The 25,747-nt window shown below is 39.5% G+C and overlaps 1 protein-coding gene across 2 annotated transcripts in view; it reads left to right on the top strand.

The window, feature by feature from the left end:
* The first annotated feature begins 3,243 nt into the window (after window positions 1–3,243).
* GCFC2 (GC-rich sequence DNA-binding factor 2) overlaps window positions 3,244–25,747 on the top strand; it is a 38,024-nt gene continuing 15,520 nt past the window's right edge. The window contains exons 1-10 of one of the 2 annotated variants that reach the window (XM_067544675.1): window positions 3,244–3,716; window positions 6,150–6,260; window positions 7,602–7,751; window positions 8,795–9,022; window positions 15,296–15,384; window positions 17,076–17,191; window positions 18,572–18,758; window positions 21,128–21,251; window positions 23,738–23,819; window positions 25,244–25,356. In XM_067544675.1, the coding sequence (XP_067400776.1) occupies window positions 3,347–3,716; window positions 6,150–6,260; window positions 7,602–7,751; window positions 8,795–9,022; window positions 15,296–15,384; window positions 17,076–17,191; window positions 18,572–18,758; window positions 21,128–21,251; window positions 23,738–23,819; window positions 25,244–25,356 (1,570 nt within the window). In that variant the 5' untranslated portion in view covers window positions 3,244–3,346. The remainder of the gene's footprint in view (window positions 3,717–6,149; window positions 6,261–7,601; window positions 7,752–8,794; window positions 9,023–15,295; window positions 15,385–17,075; window positions 17,192–18,571; window positions 18,759–21,127; window positions 21,252–23,737; window positions 23,820–25,243; window positions 25,357–25,747) is intronic. The other variant, XM_067544676.1, reaches the window with a different exon arrangement.

The following is a 25,747-nucleotide window of genomic DNA, read 5'->3' as shown; positions in this document are numbered from 1 at the left end:
TGTAGCATTACAAAAACAAGAATGGCAATACAATTTTTACCAGACTTAAACAAGGTAATTTCTTGCAACTTGTTACTCTGATGCTATGATTCATAACTAGTACTTTGGTAGCCCACAGCTGACATTTTTTTCAAATACATTTGTTTCTACAATTTAACATGTTTTAATGTAACTAGAGAATTTTGTCTATCCATCTTCCCATGAATCTATCATGGGGGCCTTACCCATTCCTATACTGCACTACTTTAGGTGCATTTCCCCCCATTAATTCTCTAGGCTATGTGATAGGAGAAAGCAGCTATTCTGAACAACTATATACTTTAGATTGATATTTAATTATGTCAGAGGTTAAATATAATACACTTATTCTTCAGAGTGCTAGAAGTTTGTTTACTTTTGTTTATAATTTCTCATCCACTCTATCCCCACTCCCAACTACTATTTCAGACCCAATACAAGTTCCCCCTCCTTTCCTTCAGCAACTCTCACGAGTGCCCTGCAGTAAACTTTACCAGATCTTTCCCCTACACTTAAACAAAACCATGTTCAACGGCAGGCCACTTTTTTATTTCAATTAAGCTGAAAATTGGTGATGGATGTGGTTACATATTTCATGACTGAACTCTGCAGAAGTGTGAGTACTGTTGCTGAGAAGCCCTTATGGAACCTTTTATCAGGATTGCTGTCTTAATAATTCTTTCTGAAAGCACTCATTAATTATTGAATCAATAAAGAGTGAGATAAGAACCACCTCTGAAATAAATTAAACAAGCCATTTCAGAATATTTTGTAGGATGCTGCAAAGGGAAAGTTAACGAGGTTTGCACATCTCTGGAAAAATGTGGAAATAGCATAGAGAAGCCAAGATAAAAGCTGTAAGTCAAAGCAGCGTATGAAGATATAGTGTACATAAAATTATCAGAAGTGACAAAATAAGGACCTTATTGACAGGGCAACAGATCACTTCTGGATTTTGCAACATTATTATAGATGTCCATAAAAAATACCTTGTTAAAAGAATGTGAAGGTTTCAAAGTCAAGCACCCAAAAGCTTGGAAATGCCAGAATTAATATTGCCTGTGTAACTTTAGAGCTTGTCTCACTTGAAAGTTATTTCACATTGTTTAGTTTTTTGGGGATTAACTGTCTTGCATCCATAAACAATTTTTTACTTTGAATTAACTGGTGTCTCAGTCTGCATTACAAAATCCATCTTAGAAACAAGTTTCATAAAATTTGGAATGAGTTAGTAGGTAATAAGGTAGGTGTGGAGGCATCCCGGTTTCACATTAACTATTCCAGCCCTCTTATTGTAAAGAGCTATGTGGAAGTGGAGTGCAGATAAAACAATCACTTTTAGGCTCCCTGCTGGCCCTGCCCACTGGAAGCTACCCTGTGCCCTGGTTGATAGGGAAGGGGCTCCGAGGAGCAAAGTAGGCCACTGTCCAATCAGCTTGAGGGGCAGCTCCTCCTTTAACCCTTGAAAGGCTGAGGGGAGGAGGGGGGGCTTTGCTGCACACCTGGGTCAGCCTGTCTATTTACATATGGGCCATCTACTGCTCCAGGATCAATCATCTTGATGGGATGTCATCACCCTGTTTAAATGCTAGCACATAGCCATTGCCCGGACTGTGATTCCAGCTCCCAGACATACAGCAACCATGCACTGTGCTTCTGCAAGGTCCCATGCTGAAGCCCTGGGTTTCCTTGCCCTCTGGGGAGAGGAGATGGTTCACTCCCATCTTAACAGCAGTCACCAGAATGCCATGTGTTTCTTCCTTGCTGTCTGATAGAAGTCTGAAAATAGAGCTGTCTTGCAAAAGCCAGATGCATGATGGGATGAAAGGAAAGGAATCACAGGAATTTACTAGTTTGACCTCCAGATTCAGAGTTCCAGTAGAGATCCCACAGTGTACTGCTCAAATAATACCAGAATGCATATAGCCTAGTGGAGAAACACTGCACAGGGGATGTCTGCACAGAATGCTGTTCTTATTTAAAAAATACCATCACCATGTTGGGTGGATATAACGATGCAAAAGGAAATCAGCTTAAGCTGGGACAACAAAACAGTGTAGACACACTGCTTTAGAAATGTATTCCTGATTAAAGCAGAAACTATTATTATCTGAATTAACTTTCAGTATATAGACAAGCCCTTAATTCAGCCCCCTTGTGTGTATGCATTATAATAGTCTCAGTCACATGATCACATACTATTGTTTTCCACAGGACCCCTGCCTCATCCAGTGCACAAGACAGCAAGTGCTAACTGAATGGGTAGTTCAAGGTTCCTTTTTACGCTTCCAAACCTGGCACCGAATACAGAATTGTTTTATTAACTATTATTTGGCAATTTTCCATAGGCCTTTTTTTTGGTGTTTTCACTGGAGCAAACGCTTCACAAACGTTATTTATCTTCACACCACCCCTCTTTGGCAAGGTGGTATTAACTATTATTATTATCATCATCCCCCTTTGCCTGATGGAGAACTGAGGTACTGAGCATAAGGCCAAAGTCATCTTATCCACCATTTTAAAATGCCCACCTTCCGATGTCTGAGGCCTGGTTTTTAAGAGCCCTTCCTCTTCCAGCCCTTTCTGTGCTCACACCATGGCGCCACCGGACTTCGACTGCAGCTGTGAGCGCTCAGCCTGCCCCCCCCGAGGCCTCAGGTCCAGCACCCAGAATAGGGTGACGGGCAGTCGGTGCCGCCTGGGGAGAGTTGGGTGTAGGACACGTGCGCAGCAGGCACTCAGCCGCAGGCTCAGGGGAAGCTCTCCAGGGCCGCTGTCAACTGCCTTAACCAGTTGATGGGCCCTTCGCCTTCCTGCCATGGCTCCCTGCCTCACTCACCAGGTTAGGAACCCACATTGCTCCAGCGGGCACTTCCTGCAGCAGCAAAGGAGGCAGGGGCAGGGCCCCACAGACCGTCCAGACAGCCTCTCCAAAGCCCCGCCCACGCCTGACACTCCGCCTTATTCCCGGCAGGAGGCCCTCTCTTTGCACAGGCGCATTAACTCCCCTCCCCTCCATGCAGCTTTCCAAGGGTTAAAAATCCCCTTCTTGTTGATTGGCCAGCGGCCTACTCCGCCCTTCCCACCACTTTCCCAATCCTCTGGGGGCGGGGCGCTTCCAGGGGGCGGGGCCATCTAACCCCCTCCTCCAATACCAAGCTCTCTGCCATGTCTACTTCCTCCTCGGCGGCGTAGACTCGCGTAGTTCTTTACTGAGATGACGCCACACGTATGGGGCGGTGGGAGGAGCTAATGGCTACGTTTCTGTAGCGGGCTCGCGCCGCGGGAGCTTAACCCCCGACGGCGGTTGGGAGCGTTACCGGATAGAATGTTCAGGAGGCCCCCACGGATTGCGCGGAACTTCCGCGGTCGCCAGAGAGCCGAGTCCAGCAGCGGCGGCGAGGGGGAGTCAGAGCCGGAGCAGGGGCCTGGCTCGGAGCCTGAAGGGGATGGGGGCACTGGCTCTGCGGGGGACCAGGGCGAAGAGACGGAGGAACAGGAGCAGGGCACTGCCTTGCCCGCCGCCGCCGAGAAGCAGCCGCCCCCAGCGGGGCCAGAAGGGGACGTCAGTGGCGAGGAGGAAGATGGCGGTGGACAGCCCCGAGGCCCGTCACGGGGGGCAAACCCCAGAGCGGTGCAGGCGCGGGCCCGGGGAGAGATGGCCCTGCTGAGCTTCGGCTCCGAGGAGGAGCGAGATGGTAAAGTGTGAAGCCGGCTTCCGTCTGTGCAGCCTGTCACCTGCTGGTGGGTGGGTAGTGGGGGGGGGGGGGGGGGGGGGGGGGGGGGGGGGGGGGGGGGGGGGGGGGGGGGCATGTGTTACAGGTGGGGGACCGGGCTCCAGGGCTGGGCACCACACAGTTGTGCCTTCTGTCTGGGTCTTCTTGTTCTGGACTGACAATGGCCAGGGTCAGCTACTGCATTTTAATTTATACCCTGCCTTAATCCCACTTAACTTTCAAGGGTGGACCAGCCGAAGTGTTAGGGTTTGGATGAGAACCCAGGAGGCCTGGAGCCCAGTCCTGTGCTTTATCACTCAAGCCCTCTCTGGTACTGGGACCTGCAGTCAACTCCCAGGAGAGGCTGCACTGCAGAGCTGATGTCACTTTAGTAGATCTCCTGGTGTCTCTGCTGGGATTTATATGCAGCAGCTGGGTGGGTGCTTTCCAGTGCAGGTGAACTGACACGTACTAGCTCTGCTTGAGTTAGTGCTCTAAAAATGGAGATGTGGTCACAGCAGTACAGGTGGTGGCTCAGGCTAGCTACCAAGTTATGTATTTGGGGGTTGGGCGGGATTCTACTGAGGGGCTAGTCCAAGATGCTGCTTGTGCTTGTGCTTTTTAGTATGCTAGCTCCCGCAGAGAGCCAGTGCATCTACCCATGCTGGGAAGCACTCCGCCCCCCCCATCTGTGGTGTAGACATAATCTAACACTACATTAACTTTTGGGTTCCTGAATAGCAGTAGGATAGCAGCAAGGTACAGGGAATTGAAGGGAGAGCAACAGAACAGATTGGGAGCTAGAGAGAGTGAATTATTGAGGGTAAGGAGGAGGGAGGGGGATATAACAAAAGAACCATTGATGTTAGGTCTATTGGTTTAATAACAGGGACAGGGAACTAGGCACCACTCAGCCTGGTTTGGAGACTGACTCACTCAGTTCCCTTGAATAAGTCATTTAACTTTCATCTCTATTTCTGCATGTGTGAATATTTGCAAAACTCTTTGAAGACGAACAGTACTGTACATGCTTTTAGTTTAAAAGTATTTTAAGAAGATTTAGGAAGGTTGAAAGGTGTATGATTAGACACAGCAAAAACATATGCATTAAATGATGCAAAGACTAATAAAGTTGATGTGATAAAGGAGGAGCAAATATGCATAGCTATGACCAGGTTATTTGACACTGCAAGAATGCTGTTAAAGTTGTATGTGGCTAAATACATGGTTCATGTGAAAGAGATTTGGGAAGGCTGGGGAGAGGGTGGTTCTGTTTTTACATGCAAACAAAAACAAAACTTGTATACAGTTGATCTTCCACACTAAAGCTGGGATGATCAAGCAGTGTTGCTGGAGCTACTTATGCTGATGGACCTTGCTGACTTCACTATTGACATATGATTTTTCTAGATTGCCTTGGAACTTCATTGTTACCTGATAGCCAGGGGACTGTCTCATATAGTTGTAGGGTTCACTCATAAGGCTGTGCACATTCTTGATCTGATGTTTGGTTCATGGTTGTTTTATTATTTACGCTTATGTTGTGATAATGCCTAAAGACACCGCTCAAACATAACATAATAATTCTGCCCCATAAAGAACTTACAGCCTAAAAGACAAGAGTCAGGAGTGGAGTATGAAGGAATAACCCTCTATTATGGATTGAGGCCTAGATTTCATTGATTTCAGTGAGAGTTAGGTGCCTAAATACCACTGAGGACCTTAGATGACTGTTTCCTTTGCTTTAAAGTTATCTTGCCTTGATAAAGTGAGGTGACCTGTTTGAATGGTCAGCCCTGAAGTCTGATTTCATATCAGAGTGACCACTCTGTGAGCAGTTAAGTTGAACTCTAGAATATTGTGTTCTTCTCAGTTGTAAGAGTAGCCCATAAATGTTCTAATGCTTTGCAGATGAAATGAGAGAAGAATGTCACCACAGGTGCTCTGTCTTGAACTAGTCTAACCTAATACAGTGTAGACTTTTAAAGACTGTAAGCCATGATTGTACACAGGTAGACCACTGATTGATTTTATAAATGTGTATTGTAATCTCTTAACACCTTCAAATCCCTCCTCAAAACTTTTGTGCTGTGATGCTTACAAAAAACTTGACAATAGTTAGGCTGTAATCTCAGCACACCAACAGCCTATCATGTTGACTAATTGTCTCATTGTTTACTTGTACTACCCTGTCTGACTGTGTTCATCTGTTGTCTCTTGTCTTATACTTAGATCGTAAACTCTTTGGGGCAGTGACTTTTTTTCTTCTGTGTCTACTGTAAGTCACAAATGTGTTCCTGATCCATGATTAGGGTTACTAGGCCCTATGGTAAAATAAATACCACAATGTTTCAAATGTGGTGATACATTGTTAATATGTTGTTTATGCTCATGTTCATCTTTTTCCTCCTACAGCGGATGAGGAATTCTTTAAAATAAAGAAACCATCTCTTAACACAATAACATTTAGAATGCAAAAGAAGGAAAACCCACATTCTCCAGTCATAGAAGCTGAAAGAAGCAAAGGTAAGCACTTAGACCCTGTCTAAACTTACTTCCGAGATTTGGCGGTAGTCGATAGGAGTTACGCAAGCTACACAAAAAACTTGTGTAATTCCCGTCGACTTCTGTGCTCCTCTTCTGCGTGCCGTCTTCACTGCACTGTGCCAACAGGAACCGCGTTCCCGTCGACGCAGCACTACGTCACTTGTGAAGGTGGTCTTAGTACGTCGATATCTGGATCGACTGAGCTGGTCTTCACTGACCGCTCGGTTGATCCAGAGAAATCAATCTGCCGTCAGTGTATCCGTAGCCTTAGTTACTTATTGGGTGTATTTTAGATTAGTTGTTTGTAAAGCATTTTAAGATCCGTGAAGTTAGTGTGTTGTATAAATAATTATCAGATGTATTGTCTTATATTAATAAATTGCAAGAATGAGTTTATGGTAGAATAACATTGAATTTAAATGCATATCTCAAAATACATAATGAGCACAGGGTCTGATTCTGTGCCTATTGAAGTCATTTGCCAAACTCCCATTGACTTTGTATGAGTGGGATGGGGCACTTAGGTTGACCTTGGGAGGAACTGACTGCCTGGAACTCCCATTGTAAATGGAAATTAATGGAATTTGTAACTTAGTAGTAGTCTCAAGATTAGGTCTTTAAATACTGCCTATCGATATATAATTTTTTAAAAATAGAATAAATAATTTTCTTTATATTTGTTCTCTCTGAGGCTCCCAGTCTATTTAGTTTACTATGATTGACTGGTGGCATCTAGGGCATAATAATGGATTGCTTGTTATTTTTAAGTTACTGTGTGACTTCTGAGAATTTAGATTTAACTTTAGCATTTTCATTTCTTAAAGTGTGCCTCAGATGTCTTAATGAGAGAAGTCACAACCTGTTGTTAAAAGCTAGTCATAATCTTGTAATGTACTGTTATATTTTATGGAATTATAATGAATATTAGTAACAAATGCGAAATACTGACAGACAAGTTGTACTATGCTGTAATGGCATTTTTGATGAAGATGTATACATCATGTTAAGAATCATCTAAAATCAACTAATAATTCTAAATTCAGGTGAAGTGAAAAATACATGAATTTTTATGATGGTACCTTACTTTACTATGTCCTAAAAATTTGCTTTTATTAAGATTTATACTGTAACTAAAAATACTGCTTTAAATCCTTGAAGACAATGGGATTACTTAGTGTGTAAAACTAAGGATGTATAAGTCCTTTGCAGGGTTAGGGCTTGATTGTTATTGATAACTAGTTAAGAAACATCATAAATCTAAAAACATTTCTAGTAGCTGAGACAAAAATCATGAGTATTGGTTTTTCCCCTTGATTACAGAAATCTTCCAATCGGAGTACAAAATAACTACTGATAGATGTGAGACAGAAGAGGAGGATGAGCACTACTCATCAACAAGTGAGGATTACAATAGTTCAGCCTCTGAAACTCAATGCAGCCCTCCACAGAAAAGGAAGGATTTATCAGCAGGTTTGTAACTAGTTAAGAGCAGTGACTATGTACTGTACATAGAGAGCACAATTTACCCTCAAATGAACTTTGATTTTTTTTTTTTTTTTACAGTCTATTGTCAGTAGATTTTAACAGAACACAATGACTCTCACAAATTTTTATTGTCAAACAAGGATCTTGTCCCTTTGGATAGATCTTCAACATGATGGTGTGATAGAAAACCCCATAATATTTATTATAATGAAATAAAAGGTAAAATTAGACATCATTGTTTTTTATAACTATATGCTAAAACAAAAGAAAAAACCTCTACTGTAGCTCACGCACTATAACTAGACATTTGGATAAAGTAGAAATGATGGGTTCAAGGTTATGGTCCTTTCTCATCTCTTACTTTCATTTTTAATACACAGGAAATTAATGCAGCTATAAAACTTTATTAATGCAACGTTAAGGATGCATATTTAGAAGACAAAATAATAATAATCCAGCAATGCAAAAGTTAAGATACTTATAGTAATGGTAATCCTTTTTAAATTCCTTGTATGATATACTTACTAGTTTAGCAAACTTTTCTTTTCCCTTACTGCTCATATTTTAATTTGCAGCCTTAAGCATACTCTAATAATTTTACCTTGATATTTTAAAATATTTTTGAGACCTAGGACAGGCAAAATGAAGAGATTGTTATGCTTACAATGTGCATCTCCATTTATGGCACAAGTACTGGAAACTTTTATTTAGGCTGTGACTTTTTAGACTATGGTGGCCTTTGTTTTGAGGGTCTGAAAACTACTGGAAAGATATGTATTAGGACCACTTCCCTTCCTACCCCCAGAGTATTTGTGGTTTTGCAAGTTGTGCCCCTAAGACTGTAGAAACAACATGCGCCAGTAACATCTCATTTTATTTTCAATATAATGTATTGCAAAAAAAACCCCGGGAACTCCTAATATGTTACTATACTTTGGAGAAAAAGCACTATATAATTAACTTTGTTGTGAGGAGTGTATTGAACTTTGCTCTGTCTCTTACCTTTAGTTTCTTTCTGTTCATTGCAGGCAATGTGCCTAATGCAGCTTATATCCAGATTGCTCGTAGGAAACGTCAGTTGGCCAGGACTCAAGGTGACTATATTCCACTGGACACATCCCATTATGCTCCAATCTCTCAGAGAAAAGAATACAGTGATACAGCTAATGAGGATGACTCTGACTCTGATCATGACAGGAACCTCCACTTTGCTCCAAAAACAAAAACTCTTAGACAGAGGATGACTGAATATATAGGTAAGTTTAAACTTGTTTAACAGGGCATAAAAATAGCAAAATGTTAACTGTCTGAAGTATGTGAAATGCACTAAGAGTGCAATTCTAGGCCCTGTTTGTATAAAGGGCGATACAAACCCTTAATGCTGTTTCAGGTCTTGTCTGAACTGGTATATTAAATCAGGTTAATTTTCGTTATTTCACCTTACAGTGCCTTATGTCCACAAACAGCTTCCTTTTTTTAAAGTGAAGTACTTGGCATCTTCGGTCACAGTAATAGTCCTCCTTGGAACAGGAGTAACTCCACTTTGCTGGGAGTTTGTTTTCTTTAAGGTTGAGTGGATGCATTCCTAACTATTCTTCTTCTGGCAGTCCTCTATTATCTGATACTACATTGCTTCACTTCTGGATTGGCGTGTCTTGTAGTTGTGTGCCCTCCACCCTTCTGGGGTTATTTTAATCAGAGCTCATCTCTCAGTTTAAATGCTGGCATGCAACCAGGGAATGCTCATTTTTTATATCAACTAATTGTGAGTCCACATACCCCTTATAGTAGTTAGGCTGACCCTCTCTCATCTGCCAAGTTTCTTTGTGAACTCATTCAGAGATCCTGGACTCGAGAGCCGCATGTTCAATCCCATCTGGAGAAGAGTCAGTGGCATGCAGCCATCTACAAGGTAGTTGGAGCAGATGACGGCAAGGAGGCATTCCTGGAGTTGGTCCTAGTGCTAAGTCAAAGCATAGGAATTCCAGTGGACCTGAGGACAAGGGACCAGAACAGGACTTCTAGTAATGCTTCCATTACCTGCCCATACTCTGAGGAACTGGACCACGTTGTTTGCAAGTGAAACCACCACTGAACCCAAGACTTACATAGTGGATAATTTTTCCACAAAGCACCTAAGACAGCATGGTTGGCATCCAAAAAAGCCACTGAAAGCTCCCTTGGCCCCATGTAAGCCATGTGGGGGTCCAACCAGGAGGAAACTTTTCAGGGCAGCCAAGAACTGTATGACCCAACTGATTTGGATGATACACAAGAACAGCATATGAATAACCATACTGAAACAGCTGTAGATGAGAGCTCTACCAACAGTCAATCTGAAAATGCCTGGGAGGGAGAGTTGTGTTAATAAGCATTATGTGCTGTATTACAACAGGACAGCATAGGGGGATATATGCTACTTTTTCTGGGGACTGGCTTTCTACTACCATGTTGGGCAGAGCTAGGAACCTCTCTCTCCCTATTGGTATTTAACACCGTGCCCCAGCATGCTCAAAATGATGTCTGTGTCAGAGATTTAATACTTTAAAGTTTTATTTCCGTGTGGTATCAAGCTGCATGACCATCGGCCACACTTGCCGGCTCCATAATTCCCTTCCCGAGTTGTGTCCTACTTGTTCTTCCTCCCCTACCATGCCCTCCCTCATCCACTGCTCAAGATGTCTGTACTGTGGGGATTAAAACAAAATGCATTGCATGGCAAACATGTTTATTGTAGCAGCGGATACAGAAAGAAAAAGCAATAGAGAAGATTCATTATTTCACTGTTTCATTAATACACTCAGCTTTTAGTAAAATTGAGAATTGATGTGGTAAATGGCCTAAATCAGGCTACAGAGTCCTTTAAAAATGAGTTTAGAGCAATTACTGTAGAATTTTATTTTTAAAGCATACTTTATGTGAATCTATAGCTGTCATAGGAGAACTTAAGGCAAACGTAGTGCTTTATTTTGTCACACACATTGGAAGGCAAAGTAGCACTTTTGGGACTGCCTATATATGGTGTTTCTGTTCCACTCCTGCACCAGCTGGGGAACACTAGCTTGGTACATAGCAGTGCTGCATATCTTCCTGGGTTGCCCATTGTCTTTTTTGACAGGCCCCTTCTTAGTTTTCTGGGGACTCATCTCAGTGTAACATCCTCCAGTGTAAGGAGAGCCTTCAGGAGTGCACATGCAATTACCAACCTGCTGACTGCTGCACTATAAAACCACCAAAAACTAGCACAGCCACCCAAACACCTAGTTTTTTTTTTTTTACATAAGGGGTCTATACAAAGGGGAAGTAATTTGAAAAACTTTTTACCATCTTGAATTGAACCTCAGTGTGGGAAGAGAAGATTGGAATAGCATTCCAAAATGGTTAGAAAAGAAACATTTTTGGCATAGTGGTTAGGGTGGGGACAGTAAGTTTTGTGCTCTTTCTTATTTCCCTTAGGCCATGGCATTACAGGTGCTATGTGAAGAGGGGAGTTATCACCTGCAGTGTGACTGACAAATCTCTGAAGGGGGGCAAGGAGAAATGGCAGGAGAAGAGCTGTCCCAAGAACTAATGGATTCATTCCAGCAGAGAGCCACGAAGGGAGCCACAAAGACATAGTTGTGGAGGAATGGTTTCCTGGAGCATTCTCAAAGGATCAAAATGGATTGAATGGCCCTGGAAAGGGACATGCAGCAGACAGCTGTGAAGGAGCACCTTTTGTTATAAAGGTCCAGCACTGTACCCAACCTTCCAGTGTTCTGTAAACTATAGAGAACATACCATACTGGGACCACTATTTCAATCAACCTACAACCTTGCATATGGAGAAGGAGAATTCTTTTGAGTGCATTGCCTACAGAAATTTGTGAACATGCCTTACTTTGACTCTACCTCCGTTTGATTGTTGTGGATGACTTTGTTTGGTATAGTTAAATCACTGCACATCGAACAAACAAACTGATCCAGTGTAACATCCCTATGTAGATCTGCCCTTTGTGTCCCATTGGCTCAGTAGGTATTATTGTTCCTACCTGTAGATTCCTTTTCAAAATCAAGGCCTGAAGTATTCTTTAGTATAATCTTAATAAAAAATACATATTGCCGCCAAAAATAACAGCTTGGCAGGGAAGAAGACCACAGCCTCTGAACCAGTTGGAAGAAATTCTTATTTGAATAATGCTATTTTGAATTTGGCTTTAGTAGGTAGTCCAATATATGCTACTACAATAACTGCGTCAGATTTCTAGTAAATATGATGTTTTTATGCATTCCAGCATAGTGTTTTGTTACTTGACTGCTAAGTGTTTCAGGGTAGTAATATGGTTTTTTATAGCACTTTATAAAGGTTGACTAATCCACATAACACCATTATGAGTCAGATAATTTACATCAAAGGTTTTACTGTTCTAGTCACTGTGCCCTGTTCTGATGTATACTGCACTCCCCCGGATTCATCTTGTACAATTGTTTAATGTATGTTGAACTCTTGTAGTGGATGAGTGTTTATCAAGAGCATTGTTGTTATCTGCTGAATGAATTTTTCTGACCATAATCCTAGCCTGATCAAATGATTTTGTGCTCTTTTATCTTCTTTGGATTAGTTTGCCTCCCTTCTCTATCCCAGTTTTATACTTTCATGTTTTACATTTTATTCATCTTTGGTCATTCATACTTTTTTAAAGTAAACAAAATCATTTTGAATGCTGCTCAGTGTGGTATTTTCCTAGTAACTTAAACCTTTTATATTTACACATACCTTTTAGCTTTCTGTATTCAAGCTAATTACATTAATTATTTAAATAATGCATATTACCTGGACCATGGTAATGACCATGCAGATCAGTTTTTATGTTGTAATGTCACATTTGCTAACTCAGGTAAATTATATCCATGGCTCCAATTCCTTTCCCTTCAGTTCTTTTTCAACTGTCAAGAAAAGATCAGATTTCTTAAATGTGACCTGCTTTTTGGGAATTCATGCCTTTGAAGGAGTCAGTCAAATAGTTTCAGACCAAAATGTGGACTTCTCAAAAGTGTGGCTATACTCAGAGTGGCATTGTAAAAATGCCATAATGGGGGTGCTATGTTTGTTAACTGTGGAGAATAAGGGAGTTATGTGTAAGTTTTTAATAAAAATACCTCTCAAGTTTTCTGTTTTGATATTAACTTGTCTGAATGCCAAGAATTAAATCAAGGAAGGCTGTAAAGGTGGAAACACACAGAAAGCAAAACTATGGGAAAGATAAGGCTGCTTGAAGAAACAGCTCCCTTCCCTCCTCACCCCCATTATCACTTGTGGGATAGCCCTGTCTGATTCCAACTGGGCTAGAATGGCTTATTCTTCCCAAGGCTGAGCCTAGGGTCAAAGGGGATCCTAAAACTTCCAAGGTGCTTGAAAAAGGAAGGAAGGATTGAATGAGTGGCCAGAGGCTACCCAGGTGTGTCAGGGAAAGTTGACAGGCTGCTCTTCCTGCCAGTGCTGGAGGGCTGAGGGGAATTTACAACAGCTGGCAAAGAAAATGTAAGATGTAAGGAAAGTTCACACACATAAGGGTCTCTTATTATTCAAACCTTTTTTGTACCTCTGAATAAATAAAAATGCTTTCTTCTGAAGATGCTGTTTCTGTGTCTCTGCAAACTTAGGCTGTCACAAGCTCCCTCCCAAAAGTAAAATATTCAGGTGCCAAAAATGTGTCATTAACACAGATGGGACGCAGTGGAGGCTGCAGCCCAGAGATGTGTTCTGAGAGTGACTGGAGCATGTGGTTCCACCCAGAGTGAGGTGCAGGAAACCAGGCCTATTGCCTAAGGGTGCACTCGATCCTCTTAGGGGAATTCTGCACCTAACATTTCTGCACACAATATTTTAAAATTATGCATATTTATTTGTCAAAATAACACAATATAATCATGCCAGTTTCAATTATTTTGGTAATTTATTTCAACATACCTGTCAGCAAATATGTCTGTAACAATACAGACAACAAAAAAGATTCAGGAAATGGTTTTTTTTTGGTTTTTTTTTGGCAAATAGATTCTTTACTAGGCATATTAATACAGATCTTTGAGTAATTAATTTAAACTACACTACAGAACCGTATTTCCCACACCCCTTAGAAGCAGTGCAAAGGTTTGGAATAGTCAGGGGTAATGGAGGAGCTGAGGGAGAGGGAAGTAATTGCTCGAAAGGAGCCTGGGGGTGAACTTGGAGGGTTGTTGGGTGTGGGTGGGAGAAGTATGGAACAGGTTTTTTATGTGGGGGAGGGATTTGTTGGGTATCCTCCATGCAGATGCTGGCTGACCCCTAGGCTTTCCCACTGTCATGCACATCTGTCCTGTGCCTTTGTGTTTCTGCACCCCCACTCCCATTCAGCTCGTGGCTCAATGTCACTCCACTAGCTCCTGTGCTCCCACCCCAGTCTGTGAGACACCCCCTCTCCCAGGAGCCTGGTGTGTCTTGCTCTGCTGTCCCCCTCATAGCCCTTGCCTCCTCACCTGGCCCCATGGCAGGATGCTGTGAGGAAAGCAGCCTCTGACCCCTCCCTGTCCACAACTGACTATTCTGGCCTGTGAGCCAGCTGCCCTCTCTTCTGGCATCAGCTCCTGGTGGGCAAAAGGTGTAATTGCAACTTCCCTTCCCCTCTCTTATCAGAATCAATTATTCTGAGGGGGGAAAAAATTCTGTGTGGGATATTAATTCTGCACTTGTGCAGTGGTGCAGAATTCCCTCAGTAGTAAGTCTAGTGGGATTAAAGGGGTCTAAGGTACAGTTTGTCCTGTAGCCATGACATTGGATGTGGAAAGTCCTTCTGTTTGGTTAACAAGTGAAAAGATGTTTTTCCTAACTATCAGCATTGCAAATTCAGCCTAGGATCAGAAAGTTGAGTGTTCTTTCTGGCTCTTGATTCTGCAGTTAGAACATAGAGCTCAATCCTGCACTACTTATTCAAGTGAGAGTTGTTAAGATGAGAACTTATTCATCAACAAAACTATTAATTAAACTAGAATAGACTCCAGCTTACCCTCCCATAGCTGTGCAAAAGGAATAGACAATAAATAGAATGGTTTTTTTTTTGTCACTAAGATTAGCTAATATGATTTAGAAAACTGACAAGGAATTCTTGTATATGAAGTTGCCACTTCTATACTCTTTTCTGACAGGATAGTTAGAACAATAACAACTATATTTATATATATTTAGTATGGATTCTATACAGTTTGATCTGTAAAATAAAATATCCCAATGTGTTTGTAGGACAAAGTGTTTTATGCTTGCACTGATTCTGCAGCAACAGTTAACAAAGAAACTATATTCTTAGGGACTTAATTTTCAGTATAGGTATATTCCCACTGCAGCCTTTAAAATCATCTTTGAGAATCCTGCCTGTGCTGTTCTTTCTGCCTGTCCCACTTTCCCAGTAATGCTTGGAGGAACAGCAGCAAATATTTTGGGGATGATGATGGGGTGCAAAAAGGATAGATGGAGAACTGCTGTTGGTCATATAAATTACTCTTTCCATTACTTCTAGAATCCAACAGTGATGAAGCAAGTGAAGATGATGAAACACAAAGTAAGTGGGAAGAACAGCAACTAAAGAAAGCAGTCAAACTCCCACAGGTGATGTGCTTTTTCCTGCCATTGTTATTGCTCTTTACTGCTATGCAAGATAGTTTGTTTTGGGAGCAATATTGGAGCTCCTTATTCCGTGATCATTGGAGATGAAGTTTTGGGTAGTGACATGCTAATTCTTTAGGTAGGAGGAGAATAGAAATAGGCGAAGAGTGTGGTAATGCAGATAAGCAATTTCCCATTTCTGACTGATCAGAGGAACAGCATTGTCATTATTCTCCAAGGAAAGGTGTATTACCCACACTTTTCAGTGCAGAGGAACCTTTTGGAAAGGCAAGGAATCTAAGTCAGTTAAAAGTGTAAGAATGAAACTCTGAGCTAAAATATCTGCTGTGGTGTTCAGGATCTTAAAAATGAAAATATTCACAAACCAAACCATTAAAATGCTATTCTCTAAAAGCTACACTAATAAGCTGTCAGCAAGGAAGGGGAAGAAATATTAAATGGGGGAAGAAACACTATCATAACACTTCATGTTTCCTCTAGCTTCTTCCCCCCATCCCCACAATACTAGATTGGTATTGGGCATTATTTAACCTCTCTAAGGGCACTTTCCTGTGGAGTTCAACAGGGTTCCCATCTTCTTTCCCTTTCTGTTCAAGGTGTACATGGGGCATTTGGGAGGCTTTGTAAGGGAGTATGAACTGTGGCACTTTCAATGTGCTGATGATCAAATTAAGTGCTCCTTTATCTAGTCTAGGTGAAATTGGAGCAGGTAAGAAAAACTGGCTATCTAAAGACAGTCTGGATAGGACTGAAGGGATGCTGATAACTAAAAGGAAGCAACTGGAGAATATGGTGAGGGTTTATATACCCACTATATGTTGTTAGTTTATAATCTGGTATTATTGGATACTCCGCTCCTATTAGACCATCATATAGCAGTTGTTTCTCAGAAGGCCTTTTTTTCTTCTTTCTGCAACCATTTCTTTCAGACTAGATTACTGCAATACTGTCTACATTGGGTAGACCTTAAATCAACTTGGAAACTGAAACTGACCTAGAATGCAGAACATCATTTGACTCTTCTAAGTTGTGATTGGCCAAAATCCATCTTTTGTCACAATTACTTGCAATTTATACTTTCAAATTGTGGAATCTGTCATATATTTTTCCATTGTGACAAAATTTAGAGTTTACTTAGGCATTTACTGTAGGGTGAAAATAAAGTATATTTGCATTCTGATGCTTAATGCTTATATACTGTAGTCCTTCTATATTATTAATTCTTTAAGCCTCATGAGATAATCATGAATTATTTCCAAAAATCTTATATATAACAACTTGGTTCTAAAACAAAATATAAATGAAAAAAAAGATAGCGTGTTTATTGTTGGCTGTAAAGACAGGATTGAAACATATTAAAAAAATACCTACCAGGTTTCTGTTTTCAGGATGGAAGTGTTCTGTACAGTTCTGGAATTTGTAACGATTATCAGTTAATGAAGAGAAAGGAAAAAAAAGTGTAGTCAAAACTAAAAACTGGCTTGATATCAGCTTTACCTATGTATACATTTTGCACAGGAAACATCTAATTTTTTGTTCAGCCCTGAAATGTGGCATTAAATTATGTACATAGTAACAACAACTTGCTGTATATTCTAATCATTGGACCTACTAAAGCTTACAATTCCAGAGGAAAACAAGTTCATAAAAATTAACAATGCTAATTCTCATAGGGAATTAATGTAGACACTTCTCTGCGTAAATCTCGACCCATGAAAATAAAGTTTGATCCCTCTGTTTCACTGCCACCTGTGAACCTGGAAATTGTAAAGAAGCGACTGACTAGAAGGTAAATGTTGTTAGTGTGAAAAATAAGTTTTGAGCAACCTATATTACATACAGTGGTGTATTTAATATCTAATGAACCAGTGTATCTCATTCTGTCACTACAGTTTGACACTTTCTTCCAGGCACTAGAGGTTCTTAGCATTATTGTTTTATGTGTAATGTATTTGCTGCTGTACCCTTAATAGTACTATGGTTTTTATTTTGCTTGGTAGTAAACATTGTGGCAATGTCTATGGGGAACTATTTGTTAAAATCACTTCCATTGTACTACCACCAGTGCAGACCCATTAAGTGGAGTGCTAATGTAGACAAATCAATGGTGTTTTCACCACAAAGTCAGGTGAATATGCTGTGAGAAAGGGTTGATGAGATGTTGATTAAAATGCTTTCAATTCTTCTATGGTAGCACTCACACTGTTGCTATAACTGGTGGTAATGCAGTCATGGGAGATTAAGCAAATAGCACAAATCTGAAACCTTAACACCAATTTTAGGCCTGTCCTGTGGAGAGCTCTGCACAGAGAGACCTGTGCACCCATGCGGAGCCCCACTAACATCAATCTTAAGAATTGTGGCTAAATTGGCTTAAAGAATTTTGCAGCAGTTACCATTTTTTTGCCTACTTTTTTGGAGAAGATCAGTTAAATTCTGGGTTCATTTGCATATAGAATCAAATTCAGAAAAGAGAATGAGGATATTAGTAACATAAAAAATAGGTCACCTACTTGCAAGCAGGAGGAATAAGAAAATAATTTAATTTGACCATGATGTTTTGTTTAAAACGTATACAATTGCAGAAGGCTGAATTGAACATGATTTTTTTTAACTATGATTGCATTGTGTTTTCCTTTAGTTTGATTTGACCAGGTAGTCAATTATAATGACTGGGTTTTTTTTATTTTTTTTTTTGACATATTACTTAGTTTTTGAAACTTGGAAGCTGAACCCCCCTTCAGGAAAATTAGACGAATTACAGTCCGCATTCAATCCTGCCATGCAGTGCTAAAGTTCTGAATATTTCCAAATATCAGGCCTCTTCTTTTTTACATGATTAGATGAACAGTAAAATAGTCAACAGTGTTGACGTTCAAAGTATCGTCATTGGCATCTAAATTACCATCCATGTAAATGAAAGTGGAGACTGGAGAACAGTAGAAAGGCCAGTTCACATCCCACATACTGGGAAATGAGGGCATGATTAATTCTTAATAGACTTTTAAATTGAGTGGGGCAAATGGAAGGGGAAGCACTCTAAGTACTATCTATCATTACTAACCTAGAACTAGGCTTGCTGCATAAAAATGATTTAGAAAAACGTAAGGTGGCTTAATGTGTTTGCAAGCAGCTTTTTTTAGTTGAATTTTTTTTTTTTTTTTTTAAGAATAACATCATTACAGGACCTTCACCGTGCTCACCAGAGGGAGTATGAAAAATATACACAGGACATTAAAAACTCAAAGAGTACCATCCAGAAGTTAGAGAGCTCTTCAAATGCAGCTCTGAATTACAAATTCTACAGGTCTATGAAAAGTTACATGGAAAATCTTGTGGACTGTTTGAATGAAAAGGTACACTTTTTTTTTTAAAGGGGATGGATTGAAGTTTGTGATATTCAGTCAACAGAATAGTCACTTTCATCTAGAAATTTACATTTTGTTGCCACCAAGTATGGGGAAACAGTATTGGGACACCATTAATTTAAATATAAATTCTGTCAGAAGACATATCTATTATGTAATGCTTAAGATTGTTCTAATAAAGAGACTAAGGAAAATACTTAATTTTCTTATCTTCAATTTGTCTTCTTTGTGGGTGGATATTAAAACTAAGGTGATGATTGTAAAATCCAAGGATTGTCAGAGGAAATTTACTGTCAATGTAATACCCTAAAACTACTACATTTTTTTTAAAACATCCCTTTTAAATATTCTCTTCCTGTGTCATCACTATATTGTGCAGCTTTGGTATTTTACAGACGGCTCGAAGAATAATTTTAGATTTTGTATTGCTCTGCCAACAACCAGATTTTTTCAAAATAAAAATATTTGACTAGACTAAAGATTTGTGGACACACACATTAGAGTAATAAATTATGGTGTTTTAGGTAAAAATTGAAGATTAATTTGAAGGTCTCACCTAAGTCCTCAGTTGTATGCATCTCAAAACTTCCATAGAAATGTACTCAATATTACAGAATGGAAGGGGTGAGGGTTTCAAGTTTTGATTGAGATGGATTAGCAGAGATGGCGAGGGGTGGAATTCTTTTACATCACCTATCTGTGCTATATCTAGCTAGCCGAAGCACACCTGTTTGCTGTAGCCTTACCATCATAACTATCACATGCATTTAAAAGGAGAGGGAGGGCAAGCAAAGCTTCTTACAGTCTGGATGAGGTAAATAATACACTTCCATTATGTTTTTTGTGGATATTGCTATATGATATGCATTACTGTATTTAGAGCTTAGGTGCTACTATTGAAATCTCTATTTAAACACCAGAAAGAGAGTAACTGCTGGTTGTTCATTAAAATGAGCAAGACATTCATTAAAAAATCTTAAATGTAAAAAAAATAAATTAATTTCACAACTTTATTTTCTTTATTTATAAAAGGAAAGTGAGGCCATGTGAATTAAAAGCTCCAACAACAGTCTTGTTGAAATATTTTGGATGAGAGAATCCTTTAATTTCTTTTGATAGGAAGATAATTCTCTATATTCCTAGCGCTGGAACAGCTGAGTTAGTTTAGATTATTGATGATTTTTAATTAGCTCAGGGTGTAACTTGGGCCTGTTAAGCTCACCTGAAATGAACCAGGTGAGCCACATTTTCTTAAACATGCTGGGATGGATTTGCGAAAGCCAGTGGGTTTCAAGGTCTCAAGTAGGGGTGATTTAGGTAGGGGTATCCATGTTCCCTTTAATTTTTATTCTGAAAAATGACTGTTAATGGAAACTTACTTTAGGGTTTATTGTGGATGGATGTTCTAGGTCAAGTCATATTTATGTAAGTGACAAAATGAGATTTTGCTGCTTTTATTTCTTTTATCCCTGCAAAACCCAACCTAGCTAAGGTTGATTTGGTATCTATTTCATCTTGTGCGTCATGAACAAAATTGCTCTCTAAGGGCTTGTTCACACTTACCCGGAAATTCGGCGGCAGTTGACGGGAGTTACGCAAACTACGCAGAGTAGTTTGCGTAACTCCCGTCGACTGCTTCTGAGCTCTGTTCACATTGCACTGAGCTGACGGGAAAAGCGTTCCCATCGGCTCAGCGCTACGCTAGTTGAGGAGGTGGACTTATTAAGTCACCTCCCTCATCTATTGAGCGGGTCTCACTGACTGCTCAGTCGATCATGAAAGATTGATCTGGCAGCAGCGCTTTTGCCACCACCAGTGTAAACATAGCCTTAAGTTCCAGTCAGTTACTCCTGTTTAACCTTACTGGAGGCATTGAGGTTGCAAAGGTGTCTGATGATTGCTTAATTTGAAGACGGTGGGGTTATATAGTATAACTGAGGGTGAAATTTTGGCCTACTGAAGTCTTATTACTGGTGGTGATGTATGAAATGCATGGAAAACAGCAGCCTCATTCCCAGAGTCCCTATTGAGCTTGTAAGGGTGGCATTAAGAAATAAGATATCTTTTTACTTGCAAACTGAACACATTATATACCCTTCTAAGTATTCTGTTTATTCCTTCATACATCTCAATAGATGGTACTTCTCAGCTTAGCAAGAACTGAGCCTGAAAGTTCTAATCAAAAGGAAGAGGAACTTATTACTCTAACTAAATACCATATTTTTTCTAGTTTTTCATCACTGTTGTATATAAAAGTAATTGGGGAAACTATTTCTGCTTTTCACATTTTTTATTTCAGCTTTTCTTTGGTAATTCTAGAGTAACTGAAAATGTAATATCTATTGAATATATTTCAGCTACTTCATATTAATGAACTAGAATCAGCTATGCAGATGCTACTTCAACAGCAAGCCATGACTCTCTTGAAACGTAGGCAAGAGGATCTGAAAAATGAATCTGCTTTTGTTCAGCTGCTATCAAGTTAGTATAACTTTTTTAAAGTTAAGTTTTAGGCAACTGAAGCTTTTGCACTTTCTCAACAGAAGCTGAGGGGGGAAGAGAGTGTGTGTATGCATATATGTATCTATACCATTTCTGAGAGATCCTTATGAGGATGGGGCATTTGCGATTTTTTTAGACAACCTGAGCTTGATAAGTTTATGTAGGGGATGGTATGACGGGATTGCACCATGGTTGGATATTGGACACTTGTTGGGGAGGGCTCTGAGTTACTACAATGAATTTTTTTCCCAGGTGTTTGACTGGTGGGTCTTGCTGACATGCTCGGGGTTTAACTGATCACTATATTTGGGGACAGAAAGGAATTTTCTCCAGGTCAGATTGGCAGAGACCCTGAGGGTTTTCGCCTTCCTTTGCAGTATGGGGCCTGGGTCACTTGCTGATTTAAACTGCACTGAATGGTGGATTCTCTGTAACTTGAAAGTTTGAAATCATGATTTGAGGACTTCAATAACTCAGCCAGAGGTTTTGGATCTATTACAGGAGTAGCTAGCTGGGTGAGGTTCTGGGACCTGCGATGTGCAGAAGGTCAGACTAGATGATCATACTGGTCCCTTCTGACCTTGAAGTCTATGAGCCTGAGTCTATTAGTGATTTTATTTTGACTGTGTTGCCATGCCATTGTGGCAGGTTTTCCATTACACTGGATTTCTTTGTTTTCCCCTTCATCGTTCGGCTACTCAGTATGACTTGGAATTGTACTTCCACAATAATTCTCCTTTACCTTTTACTCTGTTTCTGAACTGTAAATAATATTGGGAAGAGAAGGTCACTTTTGGCAATCAAAAAGATGAACTCTTCAACTTGAATTATTGAAATTGAACTTGAACTATTCAACTCAGTGACTGCCAGTCAGTGTTCAAAAAGAATAAATTGAACAGAGCGTAGTTTCAGATAAATTTTGAATTGGCCAAAATTTGGCAATTGAAGAGTCTGACGTGCATTTGAGAATCTAAAATCCTCTACCTTTTTCATCTAGCTGTCTGACTTTTATTTATGTGTCCCTTAGAGATAAATATTTTGTGTATATCTACAGAATTTGGATATGTCTGAAATTAGAGCAGGTGACACTTCTGTAAGAGGAAAAACATGCTGAATGAAACATCTTAAGCTGTTGTGAGAATTTTATCCAAAATAAATCTCTGCTCTCTTACTCGTTTCTAGGTAAACACAATCCTCAACATTATAGCATGTTCTCTTTCCACAGTAAGAATTTATCATTTGTATACTGTGTGTGCCCATTGTACATTATCATTCAAAACCTTTTTGGGGTTATAGAAGCAAAACTACAGGAAAAATGAGATCAGGATGCTTGATGCTGCCATTGAACGAATGGATGCCAGATGCATCAGGTTACAATACCTACCATTCATATGACATCTGTACTTTGACGCTACAAAGTGGCCTCATGGTGGTTGTTTTTTTAAAATTTCCTATTAGTGCAGTGCATAGTTTGTAAAGTGGTCTGGCATATTGACAGCAGATACCGAGTGAGGAAAAAAAAGCTAATTCTCTATATCAGTAGTTGCCTCTACAATTACATTTAAATACTATCAAGTCCATAATAAATGACAAATCATAGTGCACGTGCATGTTTAACAAAGCTTTTAACTACCATGTTACCTGCCCTCCTAGATATAGTTAATGTGGCAGAAGTACTGTTCTTATTATCCTGTAATACTGCCATGGTAAAACATAGATTTTCCACAACTATTTTAATTGGAACATCTGCCCTCGCAGCCTCTCTGCCCACATATATATGCAGATTGAAGTACAAGTGAATAGCTCAAGTGTAAGATGCTTTCTGGCCCAATGAGGCTATTCTCTACTCGCTTAAAAGGAGATCAGACTAGGAACAATTAATATTGGTGGACAAAGTGTTGCTGTTGAGTGCTCACTGAGAAGACAGCACTAGTGGAAGACTAGTCTAGTGCTGTTCTTTATCACTAGATCTAGGTTCCTAACCAGATAATCATTATTCATAATACTTGGGGGTATTTCTTGAATTGGAAATAAATCATTGCCTAGTTTCAGTTTTGACTTACAAACGGAGAGAAATCTCTAGCTTTCATTGTCGCCTTCACACTACCTTCAGTGCTGTCAATATTGCATTCCAAAAGTCATTCACTTCCACCTCCAATAGATACTAAAAAGCAATATGCACCCTAACTTCATCATTCACCCTCTGAACTCAGACTATATTATATCAAGAAACTGGCACATCAGATTGTTACACAGTCCTCACATATGTAATGTTATTTTGCTTTAACATTGCAGACGTTACTAATAAAGTTTTGCATAGAAGTTCTTATTTTTTTCCTTCCATTTCTAAAATAATAAACTGTAGAGGGGGAAAAATAGTATTGACTAAAATATTTTGTATTCAAGAAAATTGATAATTCCAAACCAGCTCATGTTGTTATGCAGCTATTTCTATTCATTGATAGGAAAGAATGGCAAGTCAGCTAATGGCAGCTTGGGAGATGATGAAAAAACCGAGCAGCTCCTGGAAGAGTGTGAGGCTCGAAGGTAACTATAAAACGTAAATATATCTAACTTTGATCACACATCGTTTGAATAACTTCTTATTATCCATAGAATGGTGAATGCAAATTTGCAAGATTTCTAAACGTGAAGCTTATATTTAATATTTTACTTGAATTCTGTCTAATTTATTACCAAAAGGACTACTAACTAGTTTGCCTTCCAAAACTTAGAATGGGACTATTTGGAGTACAGTTTCACATGTTACTTCTTAATTATTTTCACTCTCACATTGCTTGGGATCTGAGCATCAATGTTTTGTTCTCCCCAGAGAACCTAATGTATTGGCATTAAGAACATTTCTTATGAAGTGACGGGAAAAGCCACTATTCACTATCAGTGTTGTAAACCTTTGTAGAAATAAACTTTAGATCATTGTGTGGGCAGCAAAAATGCTGTCAAAAAGCACTATGGTACCAATAGGTTGAGGATCATAGAATCACGCAAACTGGAGATGAAAATGACTTATGTCATCTAGCCCAAACAGTAGTTTTTTTCCTTAGCTCATAAGAAATTTTATTGATCTAATGTTAGCTCTTAGAGCACTATCATTGTAGTTGAACTTTACTGTTTAAAAAAAATTATTACAAGTATTCGTATGTATATAAAAATGAGCAAAAGAAACAACTTTGTTTTTACTGAAGTGCAATAAAATAAGGTAATAAACTGAGTCTACTGCACATTGAAGAGGCGTTGTCTTTGGAATTTAAATAGAAGAAAAATAGTACATAAAAAGCTTAATTTTAGATATATATTTAGAACAGTTAAGTGATAAGTAGAAGTATTATGTTGATTTAAAAGATTTCATGTACATAACTAAGCATTTTCCAGAAGCAAAGGTATGGGTTCTGGAATCTGTAGCCTGACGTGACCCATTTCTATGTTTATAGTTAAACTGGAACTCAAATACATCTCTGAATTTTTATGCGGTCCAGTTCTAGGTTTTATCGGCTCTGCGATTTATGGTGCCAGACTCTATTATGCATCAGAGCTCTCAATTAAAAGAAATACCATATCACGGTTCACCACAGAGAAAATTGAACCTGAAGTTCAATATTTAAGGCGAGGTGGGAGATGTCAGGAGAGCTGGGAGTGAAATGAGGTCAGAAGCTAATGGAGGAGAGATTAGAAAGTCCTACTGGGCACACACATTCCCAATGACAAGTGTCCTGACATTCTTAATCCCAGTTTCCAAAACCATTTTATACAAGTTTTCCACTTCCTTTTAGCTCTACTTTATTACAAAATAACCATTTTTTTGCTCTGTTGATTAGTGCTGATCATATTTCCTTTTGCATACTCTTTTCTCTCATCAGTTTATTTGTAAAATAACCTACCTTTATAAAGTTTTCTCTCTTAGATATAAATATGCTGCAGGGTCTCTAATGTGAGTTCATTATAAAATACAGGACATGCAGAAGGCAAACAAGAGAGAGATTTGGGAAGTCTGATCACTATGAAGGCATGTCCAGTGATGATGAGCTGTCTCCTGCAGAGATGCCTGATTTCCAGAAAAACAAAGGTCAGTGACAGTCTTGTAATGAACCATGTCCCTCCACATTTTTCAGATAAAGATAAGTTGTTTCTGAAAGGAGGGTTTTTTAATTACTGCACCTGAATTGAAAACTATGAGTCATGCACTTGTAATGAGGAAATACATTTGAGCAACTTTGATTCTTAAATTATTAATTTTTTTTGTTGGTGGGAGTATGGAGAACATATAATGGTATGCTGTTGTATATCAGTTTTGTCAGCATGAGTTTGGGATGGCCACATTACCTGCATACGATGAAGCCATAAGTGAATTATACAGGCTATCCCAAAATATTTCTTACAAAACCTGATGCCACACTGCCATATATTTTTATGCTGATTATTTTTAAAGAAACTTTTTTTCAGCTGTGTAGAGGCTA

Source organism: Emydura macquarii, unplaced genomic scaffold (assembly GCF_026122565.2).
Source record: "Emydura macquarii macquarii isolate MOO-44397 ecotype Brisbane River unplaced genomic scaffold, CSIRO-AGI_Emac_v2 contig_1027, whole genome shotgun sequence".
Classification (NCBI taxonomy): domain Eukaryota; kingdom Metazoa; phylum Chordata; order Testudines; family Chelidae; genus Emydura; species Emydura macquarii.
This window is presented reverse-complemented; position numbering and strand designations above follow the sequence as displayed.